General features: G+C 41.3%; 1 protein-coding gene and 1 long non-coding RNA gene across 2 annotated transcripts in view; one reads left to right on the top strand and one right to left on the bottom strand.

Annotated features, from left to right (window-relative positions):
- TRPM1 (transient receptor potential cation channel subfamily M member 1) overlaps positions 1-13,347 on the bottom strand; it is a 139,006-nt gene that overhangs the window by 37,073 nt on the left and 88,586 nt on the right. The window contains exons 14-19 of the mRNA XM_019504352.1: positions 11,891-12,031; positions 10,503-10,532; positions 7,639-7,928; positions 6,605-6,833; positions 4,044-4,166; positions 3,548-3,679 (exon numbers count right to left, since the gene is read on the bottom strand). Of these exons, the coding sequence (XP_019359897.1) occupies positions 3,548-3,679; positions 4,044-4,166; positions 6,605-6,833; positions 7,639-7,928; positions 10,503-10,532; positions 11,891-12,031 (945 nt within the window). The remainder of the gene's footprint in view (positions 1-3,547; positions 3,680-4,043; positions 4,167-6,604; positions 6,834-7,638; positions 7,929-10,502; positions 10,533-11,890; positions 12,032-13,347) is intronic.
- Positions 1-13,347, top strand: part of LOC109288674 — a 95,608-nt gene that overhangs the window by 22,385 nt on the left and 59,876 nt on the right. The window lies entirely within an intron of this gene.

The following is a 13,347-nucleotide window of genomic DNA, read 5'->3' on the forward strand; positions in this document are numbered from 1 at the left end:
CACCACCCGGAAATAACCCATCCGGGTTACGCCCCCCGGCCCAAATTGCCCAGCCGGGCACCCTCACGCTCCACAGGTGCGGCCGGGGAAGAAGCCTCGAGGCAGTTCCGGTCCCTATTAAAGGGACGCCGGAGGCAGCTGGCAGGGGGAACCCGGAAGGCGGCGGCGACGAAGAGGGAGCCGTTGGGAGCACCCGTGCATGGGGAGAGACAGCCGGCCGGCGCGGGAGGACCTTCTGGGGCCGGGGGAAACCCCAACGGGACCCGGGAGCTGAGGAGCAGCGGCCACACCACGGATACGGATGGCGCGGAGAACGGCTTGGCTCAGGGAGAGCCGGCAAGCCATATTCTTTTGAATAGAGGGGCACTCGCAGCAAAGACAGCGAGATAGCCGTGTCTGAGAGGGGCTCGGGGACTGTGCAAGCCCAGGACCAGATCTGGCGGTGAGTACAGCCGGAACTGGGGGAGGTAACCCCACGCCGGACAGGGAAAGACTGGAGAAGCCGGTAAAAGGGACAGATAACCTTCGGGCTCCGGGAATCCCTGGCTGGGAGCATTCAGTTGTTTGTTTTCTCTTTGATTTCTGCACCTCGGACGTGCCCTTGGCGACGAGAGGGACGCAGGTGGCCGAGAGATTTGGAGGTACGGGCGAGGGTGTAGGGGCGGCGGAGCCCTCGACAGCGTGGGACCCCTGAGGGATCGGAGTCTCATTTGTGGACTGGTACGCCCCCGGATTTATATCACTGAACCAGTAGATCATCAAAGTCGTGGCAGGCGGTTCGGAGGAAACCAGCCCACAAACGAGCCAAGGGAGGAGGAACACCTCGGGGACGGTCCTTTACCAAGAGGGGCGGAGGCATCAGCACGGAGGGAAGTGACCGGCACAGCACTACCCTTGGACATTGTATATACCTCTGTTTACCTTCCTGATATTCCTTTTCCTGAATACCTGAAGTTAATCAAAAGAGGCTATTGGGGGAAGCAAACAGGAAATGAAATGATGATAGAAGTAAGGTATCACCAGGGAAGATAACAAGAGTCCTTGCAAAACAGTCAGCAAGGTATGGACTGAAACAGCTGGCCTACCAGCTTGCCTTAGCCTGCTGAAAATGTTATTCTTTTAAAGCCAAATGATAAGATCAAACAAACACTAAATTTTTAAAACTATTGTTTAGAGAATGAGGGGCAGGGATATATTCAGGAAGTAGCAGTTTGGGGAAAGGGCATGCTAACAGGAAATATAGTGGCTGCATCCGTGAATGTGGATGTTTGGTTCCCCGGAAACAACTAGTAGCAGGACACCTTGTGCCATTGCTAGTTGTCCCCAGGGAAGGCCTGTGTCACATGCCCTCTGGCACGCAGCAAGTTACCCCGGGTGGGGTAGGGGAGGCTGGGGCCAGCACTGGGCTGGCTCAAGCAGCCTTACCTGGGGTCCTGGGGGCCTCCTGGGGCTGCAGCAGTGGTGAACCTGTCATTTGAAGCCTGGCCTGCAGCCAGAGTGTGGCTCTGGCCAGCCAGGCTCTGGTTTTGAGTGGTGCATGCTGCCCCCCTCCCCCACCTTTGCATATCTTCCTATTTTTTTTGTTTCCCACTTTTGGAGGGGTTGTGGTGCAAGGCATCTAGAGCCCAAGTGTTGCTTAGGCCTAGAAGGGGGTACTGTCCCCTGGGAGGGAAGGCAGAGGTTAGGCCTCGCAGGCTGATATCCATCTCAGCAAGCATATGCAGAGCCCAAACAGTCGGGGAAACTGGCTGAAGAACACTGTGAACCTGTCAAGGCAGGGTGTAAGGGCGAGGTAGAGGGGAGGTGGAGCCTCGCAGAAGATCGCCATACAGCTGTCCCATAATCGAGAGACCCCGACAGTTGGACACCCACCATTAGAACAAGATCCAAAGTCATGGCAGGCGAGATTGGGGAAAGGCTACTCGGAAGAGAGACATCCACTTGGCGAGACAGCAGGGACAGACAGACGAACACTCCTGAACATCTGGGGCCGCGCGATGTGTGACCGCATGTTCAAGACTAGACGGGCACAAGATGTATAAGCCAAAGTGCATATTGTTTATACCGGTTCCTTAAGGCATATTTCAAACTGTTTTCCATTTTAAAAAATTAACATTAATATTCAATAGGCTTCATTAACTTGAAACATTGCTGTACGGCTGTGGCTGCTTTGCAAGCAAGGCTATGGAAACAGTTCTGGCAGGGTTGCTTGAGGCAGCTGCAGTTCTGATGGTTTTCTAGAAATGCCAGCATTTCAATTGTCCTCTTTTCCCTGACTGGGTTTAAATCCTGAAGGCCAAAACTTAGCTGGGATGGAGTTTTTTCTTCTCTGAAAGAGAGAGCAGTGCCCCTGCCTGGCACGTTGGCTCAGGCTACTCAGCTCGGGCAACTGGAGTGATGAATTTGAGATCTGCTTATAAGAGCCTCACCCAAAGCTTGCTGAAGTTATTAAAAAAACTCCTATTCATTCTGATGGGCTTTGGATTACTGCTTGTGGCTTTTTATTCAATTAAATGTATTTTTTAAAAACCTCAGGTAAACTATATTGAGTATTTTTCTTCAAAATTAAATTGGAATTTTGTTTTTAAATCAGCATAACAACATGAATGTAACTATCTTGGCTTTTAATACAGTACAACCTGAAACATAAGAATTAATATTTGTTAATTTTCATATCCTACTTTTAAAAGAACTCTACATTCTTTCTGCTGGCTACGTGGGAATTTTGTCAGTAACACACACACTTCCTTTGCTTCATTACAGAAAATCTAACATCAGACTTACTTTTCTTGATATGCGTTTCTGTGACTACTATAGAATGATAAATGATTTCAGTATTGTTACTGTTAATTTAGATTTTGTTTACAGCAAGTACAGAGAAAAGTTTAGCAGCATATGTGGATAATTTTGTGGTGATCTGTGCATATAAGTCTGGCTTGTGTATGCAAGAGCATAAATACTATACAACGAAACAGAGAGCACGTATATTAATGTGACCTCAGCTTTAATCTGGTCTATAAAATAGAATTAGGATACATACTCTACTACAAATTGTAAGTCACTTTGTCTTAGGTCAAACTGATTCTTGCCAGATTTGCCTTTTGAGATGCAGAGGACTTGAATGTGGATCTCACTGCAGTTCTTCTGAAGTCACTGGATGTATATCAATATATAATCACTGAAAGCAAGGGAAGAAACAGAGCCCAGAGCCCTTGAGAAATGAACAAAAGCATTGACCAATGGGCTGGGATCAAGAAAGACTAATGTGTGGAGTTCTGTGGAATCTGTATTGGTTTTACCTTCTGACTAAACACATAAGGGGTGTCCTTGCTATTTAATGCTGCACTTTCTTTAAAGTGATATTCTTCAGGAACTTTTCATACAATGCAGTAGTGTGCGCACTGTATCTTTCTGTATCTGCATGCACTTATTTCTTTACTAATAAAATCACTCATGCACAAACTGTGGTTGGAAATTTCTTGGAAGTCAGCAGTATTTTTCCTGGTTTTATATTTGAATGTAATAAGAGCCAAGATGCCATACTCACCGTGTAAAACCAGAACTTAACAATAGGTGCATTATAGAATTCATAGATCTTTTTTCCAATTGGAAGGCTTCTTTGCTTTTTGTTTCCATTCTCTTCATCTCCCTTTCGGGAGCCTGTGTCAGCATTTGCATCCTAGAAAACAAAAGCTGACATCTTGTCATCACCTATAGGAGTAGCTTTCAGCTACAATTCCCAATTCATTGGCAGATACAAGATCCTTCCTTCTGAATAGCATGATTTTATTTTCTATCTAGTTCCACCGCATTTTCAAAAAATACTAAGCTAAGTTCTGAGCTGGTGTATTGCTCCACTGACCTCTGTATAGATATATTGACTTGCATAGGCAGATAATTTGTCCCACATACCCTTAAAACTGATACACAGTGATTTGGATCCTACATTGGCAAGTGTTACAAAAATATGCCTATTTCCATTTGAGTGGTTAATAGCATAACATTAATAGCATTTCAAAATTCCAGTAAGGTACAATACTCACCACATTCTCCTCCTCCTTTTCTTTGTTGTCTTCATTTTCTCTTGATGTCTGATAAGAAAAATCATCATAGCTGCGAAACTCTAGAAACAGGATGGTAGGTGGGAAGAGAATTCCCATGATCACCTGTGCAAGAAGAGAGATGTCAAATCCATGCATAAATTACAAGAGATCTTTAGATATTTTTAATGAGAGTATTTTTCTTTGTAACAGTAACTCTCTGTAGACTGTTTAAAATACTTATCCATATAAAAAGGAGTTGAAATAATTAGGATTCACAAAGCAGAATCAATATACACAGCAGCCTGAATAGATGCTGCTCTGGAAGTTTAACCATCTCTGTAGATACAATGCAGTGAGATGGATCTGGAGGTAAAAATGCTGCAAGAATGGGAATTTAATTGAATTATGTGAACAACTCAGTGGTGGGAAGGTGAGAGGGAAAGCTTTCCAAAGTATAGCCATTACATTATCATGTAAAATGGAGAATTATCAGAAGAGCTTTAAAAGTATGGAAGCTTGGCTAAGAGCTAATGGGAGGGCATTCTAAGAGCAGGAAAGTGCATGGTAAGAGGCACCTAAACCAAAGGTGGAGAAGCTGCTGAAAAGAACAGTGAAGGAATGTAATGAAAATAAGAAAGGAGGGACATGCAAGTAAAGAGGAGAGAACTAGAAGGTCAGGAGAAGGCTGTACCGTACGAGAAAAAGGGAAGAAAGCCAGTAATAGGATTTTAAGAGGGGCAGGGTGGGAAGGATCAGCCATAAGACTGAGCAGGTTTCAGTGGGAAAAATGTAGGCAAGTGAAAAAGAGATAACAAAGAGTGCTCAAGGACAGAGAGGATGAACAAGGTTTGTGGTGGGAGAAACAGGAAATAATAGCTGGATTTTGAAAAAGATATGGCTGGAAATGTGACCAGCTTATTACTTAGGTATGGAAGGCAGTTATTACACTATATGACAAACAATGAACTAAACTCAGGGCCCAGAAAAACATGAATTTAGAACAGTATTTCCCAACTGGTGTGCCAGGGCACTCTAAGCCAAGCTGGTCCTCTGCCATACTTGCTATTCTTCTTGCAGATTGGGATGGTTTGTTCCTGCGCTCTAAGCACAGCCAGCTCTCCTGGACTCCTCTCCCCCTCAGACTAGTTTCCCAGGGGATCCTGCCCATGAGTTCCCTAAGCAAGTCATTGTCAAAGTCTGCCTTTCTGAAGTTCAGGGTCCTTACTCTGCTGCTCTCCATCCTTCCTTTCCTCAGGATCCTGAACTCAATCATCTTGTGGTTGCTGCTGCCCAGGTGGCCATCTACTAGTGCATTCCCCACCAATCCCATTTGTGAGTAGCAGGTCAAGAAGAGCATGGTCCCTAGTTGGCCACTCCAGCACTTGCACCAGGAAGTTGTCCCAACACTCTCCAAAAACTTCCTGGATATCCCACATACTGCTGTATTGCCCTCCCAGCAGATGTCAGGGTGATTCAAGTCCCCCATGAGAACCAGCACCTGTGAATGGGAAACTTCCACTAGCTGTTTGAAGAAAACCTCATCCACCACTTTCCCTGGTCTGGTGGTCTATAGCAGACTCCCACCATGGCATCACCCTTGCTGCTCTCTCTTCTGGCCTTAAGTCAGAGACTTTCCACAAGCCGATCTCCAGTTTCATACTGGAGTTCTGAGTAATCATATTGCTCTTTTACATAAAGTGCAACTCCTCCTCTTCTCCCCTGTGTGTCCTTCCTGAACAGTTTGTACCCATCCATGACAGTGCTCCAGACATGTGAGCTATCCCACCAAGTCTCTGTTATTCCAATCATGTCATAATTCACTGACTTTGCAAGGACTTCCAATTCGTTCTGCTTTTTTCCTAGACTCTGTGCATCCGTGCGCAGGCACCTGCGGTACTAGTTGATTGCCCTGATTTCTCAGGAAGTATGAGAGCACTTCCCCTGTAGCTCCTTCCTGCTTGTTTTTCCTCCAGGTTACAAATACCTCTAAACCCCTCCAGATGCTGTCTCTCTTGACATTATTTATGTCTAGCAAATTATTCCCTTCTTGAAATGACCCTCAAATAATAATTCTTCTAATTCCTATTCAAGGAGTGTCAGAGAAGTCAACTGTACAATGATTCAAACCCCCAAAGCACAAAGAGAGGAAAACACATATCTCTCTTCCATTATTCTATATTAAACAAACTATATTCTCCTGCCACCCTCCTCATGATAGTATTGGAGCACCAGTAGTCCATTAAGCAATGTTAACAACATGTTACATGCAGCTCATTCTCTCTCTTACCCTTCATTATCTGGTGTCTCTAAGCAGTAGACAACCTAAGAATGATAAATGTTCTTTTAACCTGGTATGCAATAAAGTAATCTTCATGGCAGAGGTATCTAATTGCATTAAACAGCTTTTGTTGTTGTTACATGGCGCATCATCAGATTTAAAACATATATTGAAGTACCTTATTTATATAACAATTCAGCTTGCTAGGTATAAGTGCACTATAAGTGACACACTGTTATGGGCTTCATCTGTACTTTCGGCAGCATTTGTGTAGAGAAAATACCTTAAGGCCTGGGTTTTTCCGCATGCGTAGCCGCCCCATCCACATATCTGTTAACAGCATCTGGCTGCAAGTATGAGCAATAAAGTCCCTGTGCTTAGCTGCTACAGCAAGTTTTAGACAGGTGGAGTTACTCCAGTTTTTCAGTTCATAGGTCAGTAATTTCATGGCAATTTGTTCATCATGTTTGTAGGACTGATCTAACAACTCAACTGCCAGTTGGCCAAAGTCTCTGGAAAAATGAAGACAGGCAAAGAGAATTTGATTAACTTGAATTTAGAAATTTAGTATTGCCTTAAATTGTAAAATCTTGGGTAAAGACTATGTCTTCCTACATGTTTGTGCAACATACACCACCATTGGACCTCAATCTTGATTTGTGGTAATATTTAAAAGCTCTATACAGATACAGAATAAGATATATAAGTGAACAGCTATTGCTTTGAAATAGAATTGTAAAACATTTTTGATCTTTTGATTAAAGGCATTATAGATGTTGTGTCAGGTTTTGTCAACTTCTAACATCAAAACAGCAGTTATAATAATGCTTTATTTCCTTTTACATTTTTTTTAAATAAAAAAAATCATCATAATTAAAAAGGCAATAAGGGGAGAACCTAGTAAAAAGGAAGCCTAATATAATTTTCATCCCCCTAGGACATTTTTTTCAAACATGGCAGCTTCTTCCACGAACCTTTCGAGACTGTATGCAATAATAATACTTTAAAATCTTTAAACCCTCTCCAGTTCAGGTACATCCTTAAAATAACATTGTGAGGTAAGCTAGTCTTGTTTTATAATGAAGGCAACTGAGACAGACAGATTCAGTCAATTTTCTAAAGAAGCAGAGGGAGTATGAACTGTATACAGTGTTCAGAACCCAAAATCAAAATTTTTGTTAGGTTATCAAATATTAAATAGCCTTGATATCAACCTGTAGATCACCATTTAAAATACTATTTGCAGTTACTTGAACAAATACCTTTGGAGCAGTTCACCCACACAATTAAGCATATACAGTGCTCCAGTTTACTAACTTGGAGTTATTGTCTAGATCTTGAGAGATATCATCCACCAGCTCACTCTCTGAAGACTCATGGGCCATGGATTTGTACAGTTTGCATGCCACCAGTGCCTTGGCCATGGTTTCCTCTCCTCGTTGCCAAAGGAAGAGAGCCATCTTTTGCCGTTTCATCAGCACTGCCCATATCATGAGCTCATGGAAAGGGTACTGAAAGCGGCTGACTTCTGGGTCATCCACATCAATATCTATCTCTTCCTCCTTTTTCTTCTTTTTCTTCTTCCCTTTGGATGGAGGTTCATCATCCTAAGGGAAAGCAAAAAAACAATAACTCTTGCCACTGACTTTTTAAAAGTTATTGTGACATTTATCATATACACCAGAACAAGTGTTGAGCTGACTACTAGCATCTCTTCTCCACATTTTATTTTCCAGAGAAAAATGTGAATATCCCATTCAGAAAAGATCTTCAGACCTTCATCATATTCTGTCATTGATTTTCTGCTTTATTCCTGTTATTTACTACAAGGAATGCTGGTAACAACTTAATAAAAATAGCTTATTAACAGGTCATGCACTAGCATGCCTGAGTTCACATGTTATAGGCTGAATGATTACTGGCATACTTAACTACAAGTCACCAGTGTTTGAGCAATACAAAGCTTCATATACTGAAGTCATTTCTGCATAGAACAGCTACATTAAAAGTGGAAGGTGTGTTACTGCCCTGGTTGCTTTGCAAGGAGTTGAAAGAAACCAGGAGGTTTATTCCATTTCATTGTCAATGGAGCTTCACTGAACATGAGTTCCACTCTAATTTCAGATTTGATGTGTCTGCATCTATTCCTAAAGAACAAGGCTCCTAATCTTACAAGCATCAAAGCAAGTTTTAAACTGACATGCAGATGGAAAGGGGTAAACAGAAAAAAAAGAAGTCAGGTAGACAGAGTCCTTAAGAACAGTTAAGATACTAAAGGGAATGTTCACCTTTGAATAAGCAATGTCCTCTTATGTATGTGGTACATACTGAAGGTATAACTATCCCATTTCTTAAAGGGATAAGGAGGATAGGCCATTACTACAGGAACCAACATGGAAGAAATTGAAGGGAGGTATTGACAATGAAGCAGGATCCTAAAGGGAGAAAAGGCATGATTGGGAAAATTAGGGTTTAAGCTACGTAGGAAATAACATTTCATACAGTATATAGAGATAAATGTAGATAGATCTTTTGATCATTTTTAGGATTTGAGTCCCATATCAAGGATGATGAGCAAAGGCAATAACCATTTTATAAAATCAGCTCTTGTGCACATAGGGATGTCCAGTTTAATCAGTTTTGGTGGGGATATGAGTCCACACAATGCTATATTTATATTAAGCCTTTGAATCCATGTTTTCTGAGTAGGATTCTCTCTTCACCAATAAGTTTTGGAATTGAAGGGAGAATTAGCTAGCTGTTTCTTTTACAGAAATTCCAATGGTCATTAATAATATTGGAAGAGATAGTTGCCACTTATATACTACATATACAGAAGTTTCTATCTTTTTCATTTATCAGTATCTAACTAGAATGTTTTAAGGCATGCATCAGAAATATTGGCTCTGCTTTCAGATCAGACACTGAGCTTTCTCAAGGGTTGATGGAATCAGCATTAGGGTTCTGGTTTGGGCATATGGGAGCAGGAGTTTCCCACTCTAAAACTTCCCCAAAGTTCTTGGGAATGGGGGCTAGGGTCGGACTTGCAGCTGTGGCTCAGGCCCATCTCCTCTCATATTTACTAACTGCAGAGCTGATGTGCTTTGAAATAATCAATTTTATTTTAAAATAGAAGGGGATAATTAAATCATTAACACTACACACATTTTACATTCTTCATTCTAGTGAAATATTATCCTCCATGGATGAAGGGAGATATTAAAATAAATGGAGCAAAGGTATTCCCAGTCCCAACAATTGTGCAGGCTGCCATACCAAACAGGGATCCATCCCAACTGTGCCATTATTCTAATGGGAATCTTGCAACTCAAATGTAATTTGCAAGGTTCCCATTAGGGTTCCCAAAGCAGTTTACTAGGGAGTTTAACCCTGTAAACCCTGCCTCCCAGCCTGGCACAGTCCAGTCTGGCACATTGACTGCCATGTCTTGTAGCTTCCCATGAGGGTTGTGGGACAAAACAGCAAACATGCTGGGTCTCCTTAAAGTGCCAGGCAAAAAGCTAGTTAAGTTCCTAGCAGGGAACTCCCTTACAACCTGTGTGCCCAGCACCCCACTGTTGGCTTTGGGCCCAAGACTACTGTCAGCATCAGGATGGGACAGACCCAGGTGAGACATGCCACACATTCAATTTAGGAAAACCAGATATTCTACATTGTATATGGAATATCTTTGTGGCTGTTTTGCCATTTTATGGTATGATAAATTGAATATGTGGCATGTTGCTATTTATGGCATCATTAAAATGCCATAAATGTAATGCACATCAATGTAACATCTGTAAGGGGCCTATGAGATAGCCAAATCTTCCATTTATAAGTCGTTACTGTTGAAACAAGGAGGTATTTAACCATAAATTACAGTCCTCTCTTTCTTCTCTGTCACTTTTGTGTTCCCATCACCCTCCCCGGGTTAAATGTCTCTTAAAAGTCAAAAGTCAACTCTATCCCAGATATCAGCATGGACTGTAGTGTTACATAATGCTGCACTAAGCAGCCCTTGAGTTATTAAATGTAAGTATACTGATGGTGAATAATTAGAGGAAGTTTGTAAAACAGATGATATCATCAAGAAACAACATACTTTGAACCAGCATAAAACTGAGAAGTCCAAGAATGAGGTAGAAAGGTGTTTTTCTAGTTCCATGCTAAATCCAACTTACCTCCATTCCTAAAAGTTTAAGAGCTTTTGGCTGCATATTAAAAATAGAAAAGAAAATCTAGTTAGATGGGAGGGAATACAGAGACATAAAAATATCAAAGAAAAGGATTTTTTTCATTTACATATATAAGCTAATAATTGTAATGATATATTTAGAAAAATAGTAGTTTCGCATCATGCTGCTCATACACCCTCCCCCTTTGACTCAGATACAAAAAGATCCATTCTAAAGTTTAAGAACAATTTGATGCACCTATGAGAAATAAACCCATCATATGACTACAAAGATAATTTCAAATATCAAGTTTCAGATTTCATAACATTATCAAGGGTGAAACTACCCACAGAAAATAATGAAGATTAAATCTGATCTCAAATATATTACTGCTGTTTTTAATGTAAGAAATTACGTTTTGTTCTACTAAATGGCTTTTGTTTTTTTAACCAAATATTTCAACAAAGGACTCTTCTTTCTCTTCGATTCAATTCTTGAACAATGTCGAGGGAAAGATGCATTGGCTGAAATTATTGCTTTCTTGTAATTAGATGAAAGAGATATATTTGACTTTCAAATCAAAGGCCCTAAAATAAATTCAAGCGGATCCATCATCCAGTTGATTCATCCATCCTGTTGCTTATAGCAGCAAGCCTTAAGGTCAATGATAGTTGCAGGCCAGAGCCTGCCACCATCAATAAATGATATGCATATTAACATAGGTGAAAGAGGTTTTACTGGGATAGGACTTTTTAAAATTCTTTTCAGGACTGGTGATAAATTTTTATATATTTCTTTTTCTCTTAAGGTGTCTCCTTTGTCTTTCTGGCTTGAACCCATGTACTCTTACAATTACTTGATCATTAGCTTGAAGTTTTTCCTTATGCTTTTTCAGTGCAACTTTCCAGTAGTGTTGCTGGGGTGGGGATCAGGGAGCATGAAAACAGCAGCTGGGCATGGAGTTGCGGGGTGCAAAAGCAGCAGCTGCTGCATTGCTGGCCCAACCATCACTGCTGGCAGCCTAGCTACTGATACTACCCCGTACACTGCAGCCCATGGCACAGAAGTGCCCAGGTGTGCCTCTGCCACTATCCTTTACTGTCAAAATAACTCCAGGAGGTCATGCTTGCACTCAGGACTGAGAATGGCATATATTACACAATAGTTAGAAACCAAGAGGAGTTGAATGTGAACCACCTGTACAGAATGTTTAGCACATCCTGGGACCTTACATCTTGGATATTTTGCAGTATCCCCATGTTAACCTCAGAAGCTATCAAATGAAGATCAAGTTAAATCCTGAAACATCTGTTTTGCATTGGACTTATAGCAGTTCCCAAAGCTGACGTGGAGAATTAGTTATTTTGGGAAACACAGGATTAAGCTGTTTTTACCCTCTTTGGTCCAAATAAGTTATTGTAAAGGGTCCGGAAACTTTTTCGAGTGTAGTGGCAGCGGTAAGCTCCACCCATGAGGTATTCAAGTACAAGACCGATATCTATCAGACTGATATGATAATCTGGTGGAAGATTTCCCTAAAAAGAAAAAAGAATAAAAATGATTTTTTAGGATACAAATCAATACTAAGGTATATATAGAGTTGCCTTAGTTACACACACTATTACATGTTTATACTGATACATAATAGCCTTTATAGCTAGTGGCCTTTACTTCCTAATATTTTGATTTTATTAAATACTGTTATTTCCAACTATTGAATATTTTCACTTAGGGACAAATGTCTCTATGGGGGAAATGCAGGTATATAAAAATAGAATTTTAGTTGTAGTTATTTGTATTGAATAGGTCAGAATCAGTCCAAGTCACATTTCTTGATGCACTGCATATTATTTAGGCCATGGAAGAGGTTGAGCACGTTATAGTTTTAATATGTTTCTGATAAAATGAATGTATTGCACTATGCTTAACGTAGCTGAAGATTGATGCACATACTGTAGGTTGTATGTTCAATAAACATTCTGTCATTCAATAGATGGCTTACTCAGTTTTAGTATGAACATTGTATATAGATAGTAACCAACCTTCTTTTATGTCTGTGGTGTTAGAAAATTAATCTAACACAATTTATAATTAAAAATGAAGTTTTTGCGATAGTCTTGAAGTTGGCTTCTACAAAACATTAGTGATGAGAGTAATCCTTGCTTTCATGATTAGTTCTTCTGTAGTCAACAGAATTGCTCATTTGAAAAAGGTGGTACAGGCTGGCAACAAAAGGCCCCAAGTTCTTTTTGGTGAATTAATAAACCTGAATGTTTAAAGCACAAATATGTCCATGTTTTATGAGGTTAGATAATCCAGCTACTCTGAACACCTTCGGGGTTTTTAAGATTTTATCCATTCCAAGAATTCATTTTGGCTGAGATAGATTAAAACTGGCTGTATCCCTTAACAATGCCCCCACCCAGACAGAGGCCACGGCTAAGAAACAAGTCCTACTCAGTCTGTCCCATGCTGCTTATACTACATGCTGAAAGGGTTGTGTGGACACGCTTTGGTGCATGTACTGAGATGCTCTCAGGAGCTCAGTTCCAGGAGTGCTCCTGACAGCAGCCACTCGGTTTTTCAACATGCAGCATGTGCATGGAGCAGGAGCAGATGGGCAGGGCTTATTTCTCAGCAGTGATCACAGGATGGGATTACTGTGCAGACCAGAATAGTAGAGGCACAGAAGCTGTAGATGCTGCTTAACTGCCAGGCTTGGGCACACACAGAACTGGAGTGGCTTTATTTCCTGGTTGCTAGGCCCAGGCTCTGCAGAGAGGCAGGACAGACATGACTCAAGTTAAAGGAAAGACTCTTACTTAATTCAACAGATTTATTATCAAGTCTT

The sequence above is a fragment of the Gavialis gangeticus genome, unplaced genomic scaffold, assembly GCF_001723915.1.
Source record: "Gavialis gangeticus isolate Ggan-Ray unplaced genomic scaffold, GavGan_comp1, whole genome shotgun sequence".
Classification (NCBI taxonomy): Eukaryota; Metazoa; Chordata; order Crocodylia; family Gavialidae; genus Gavialis; species Gavialis gangeticus.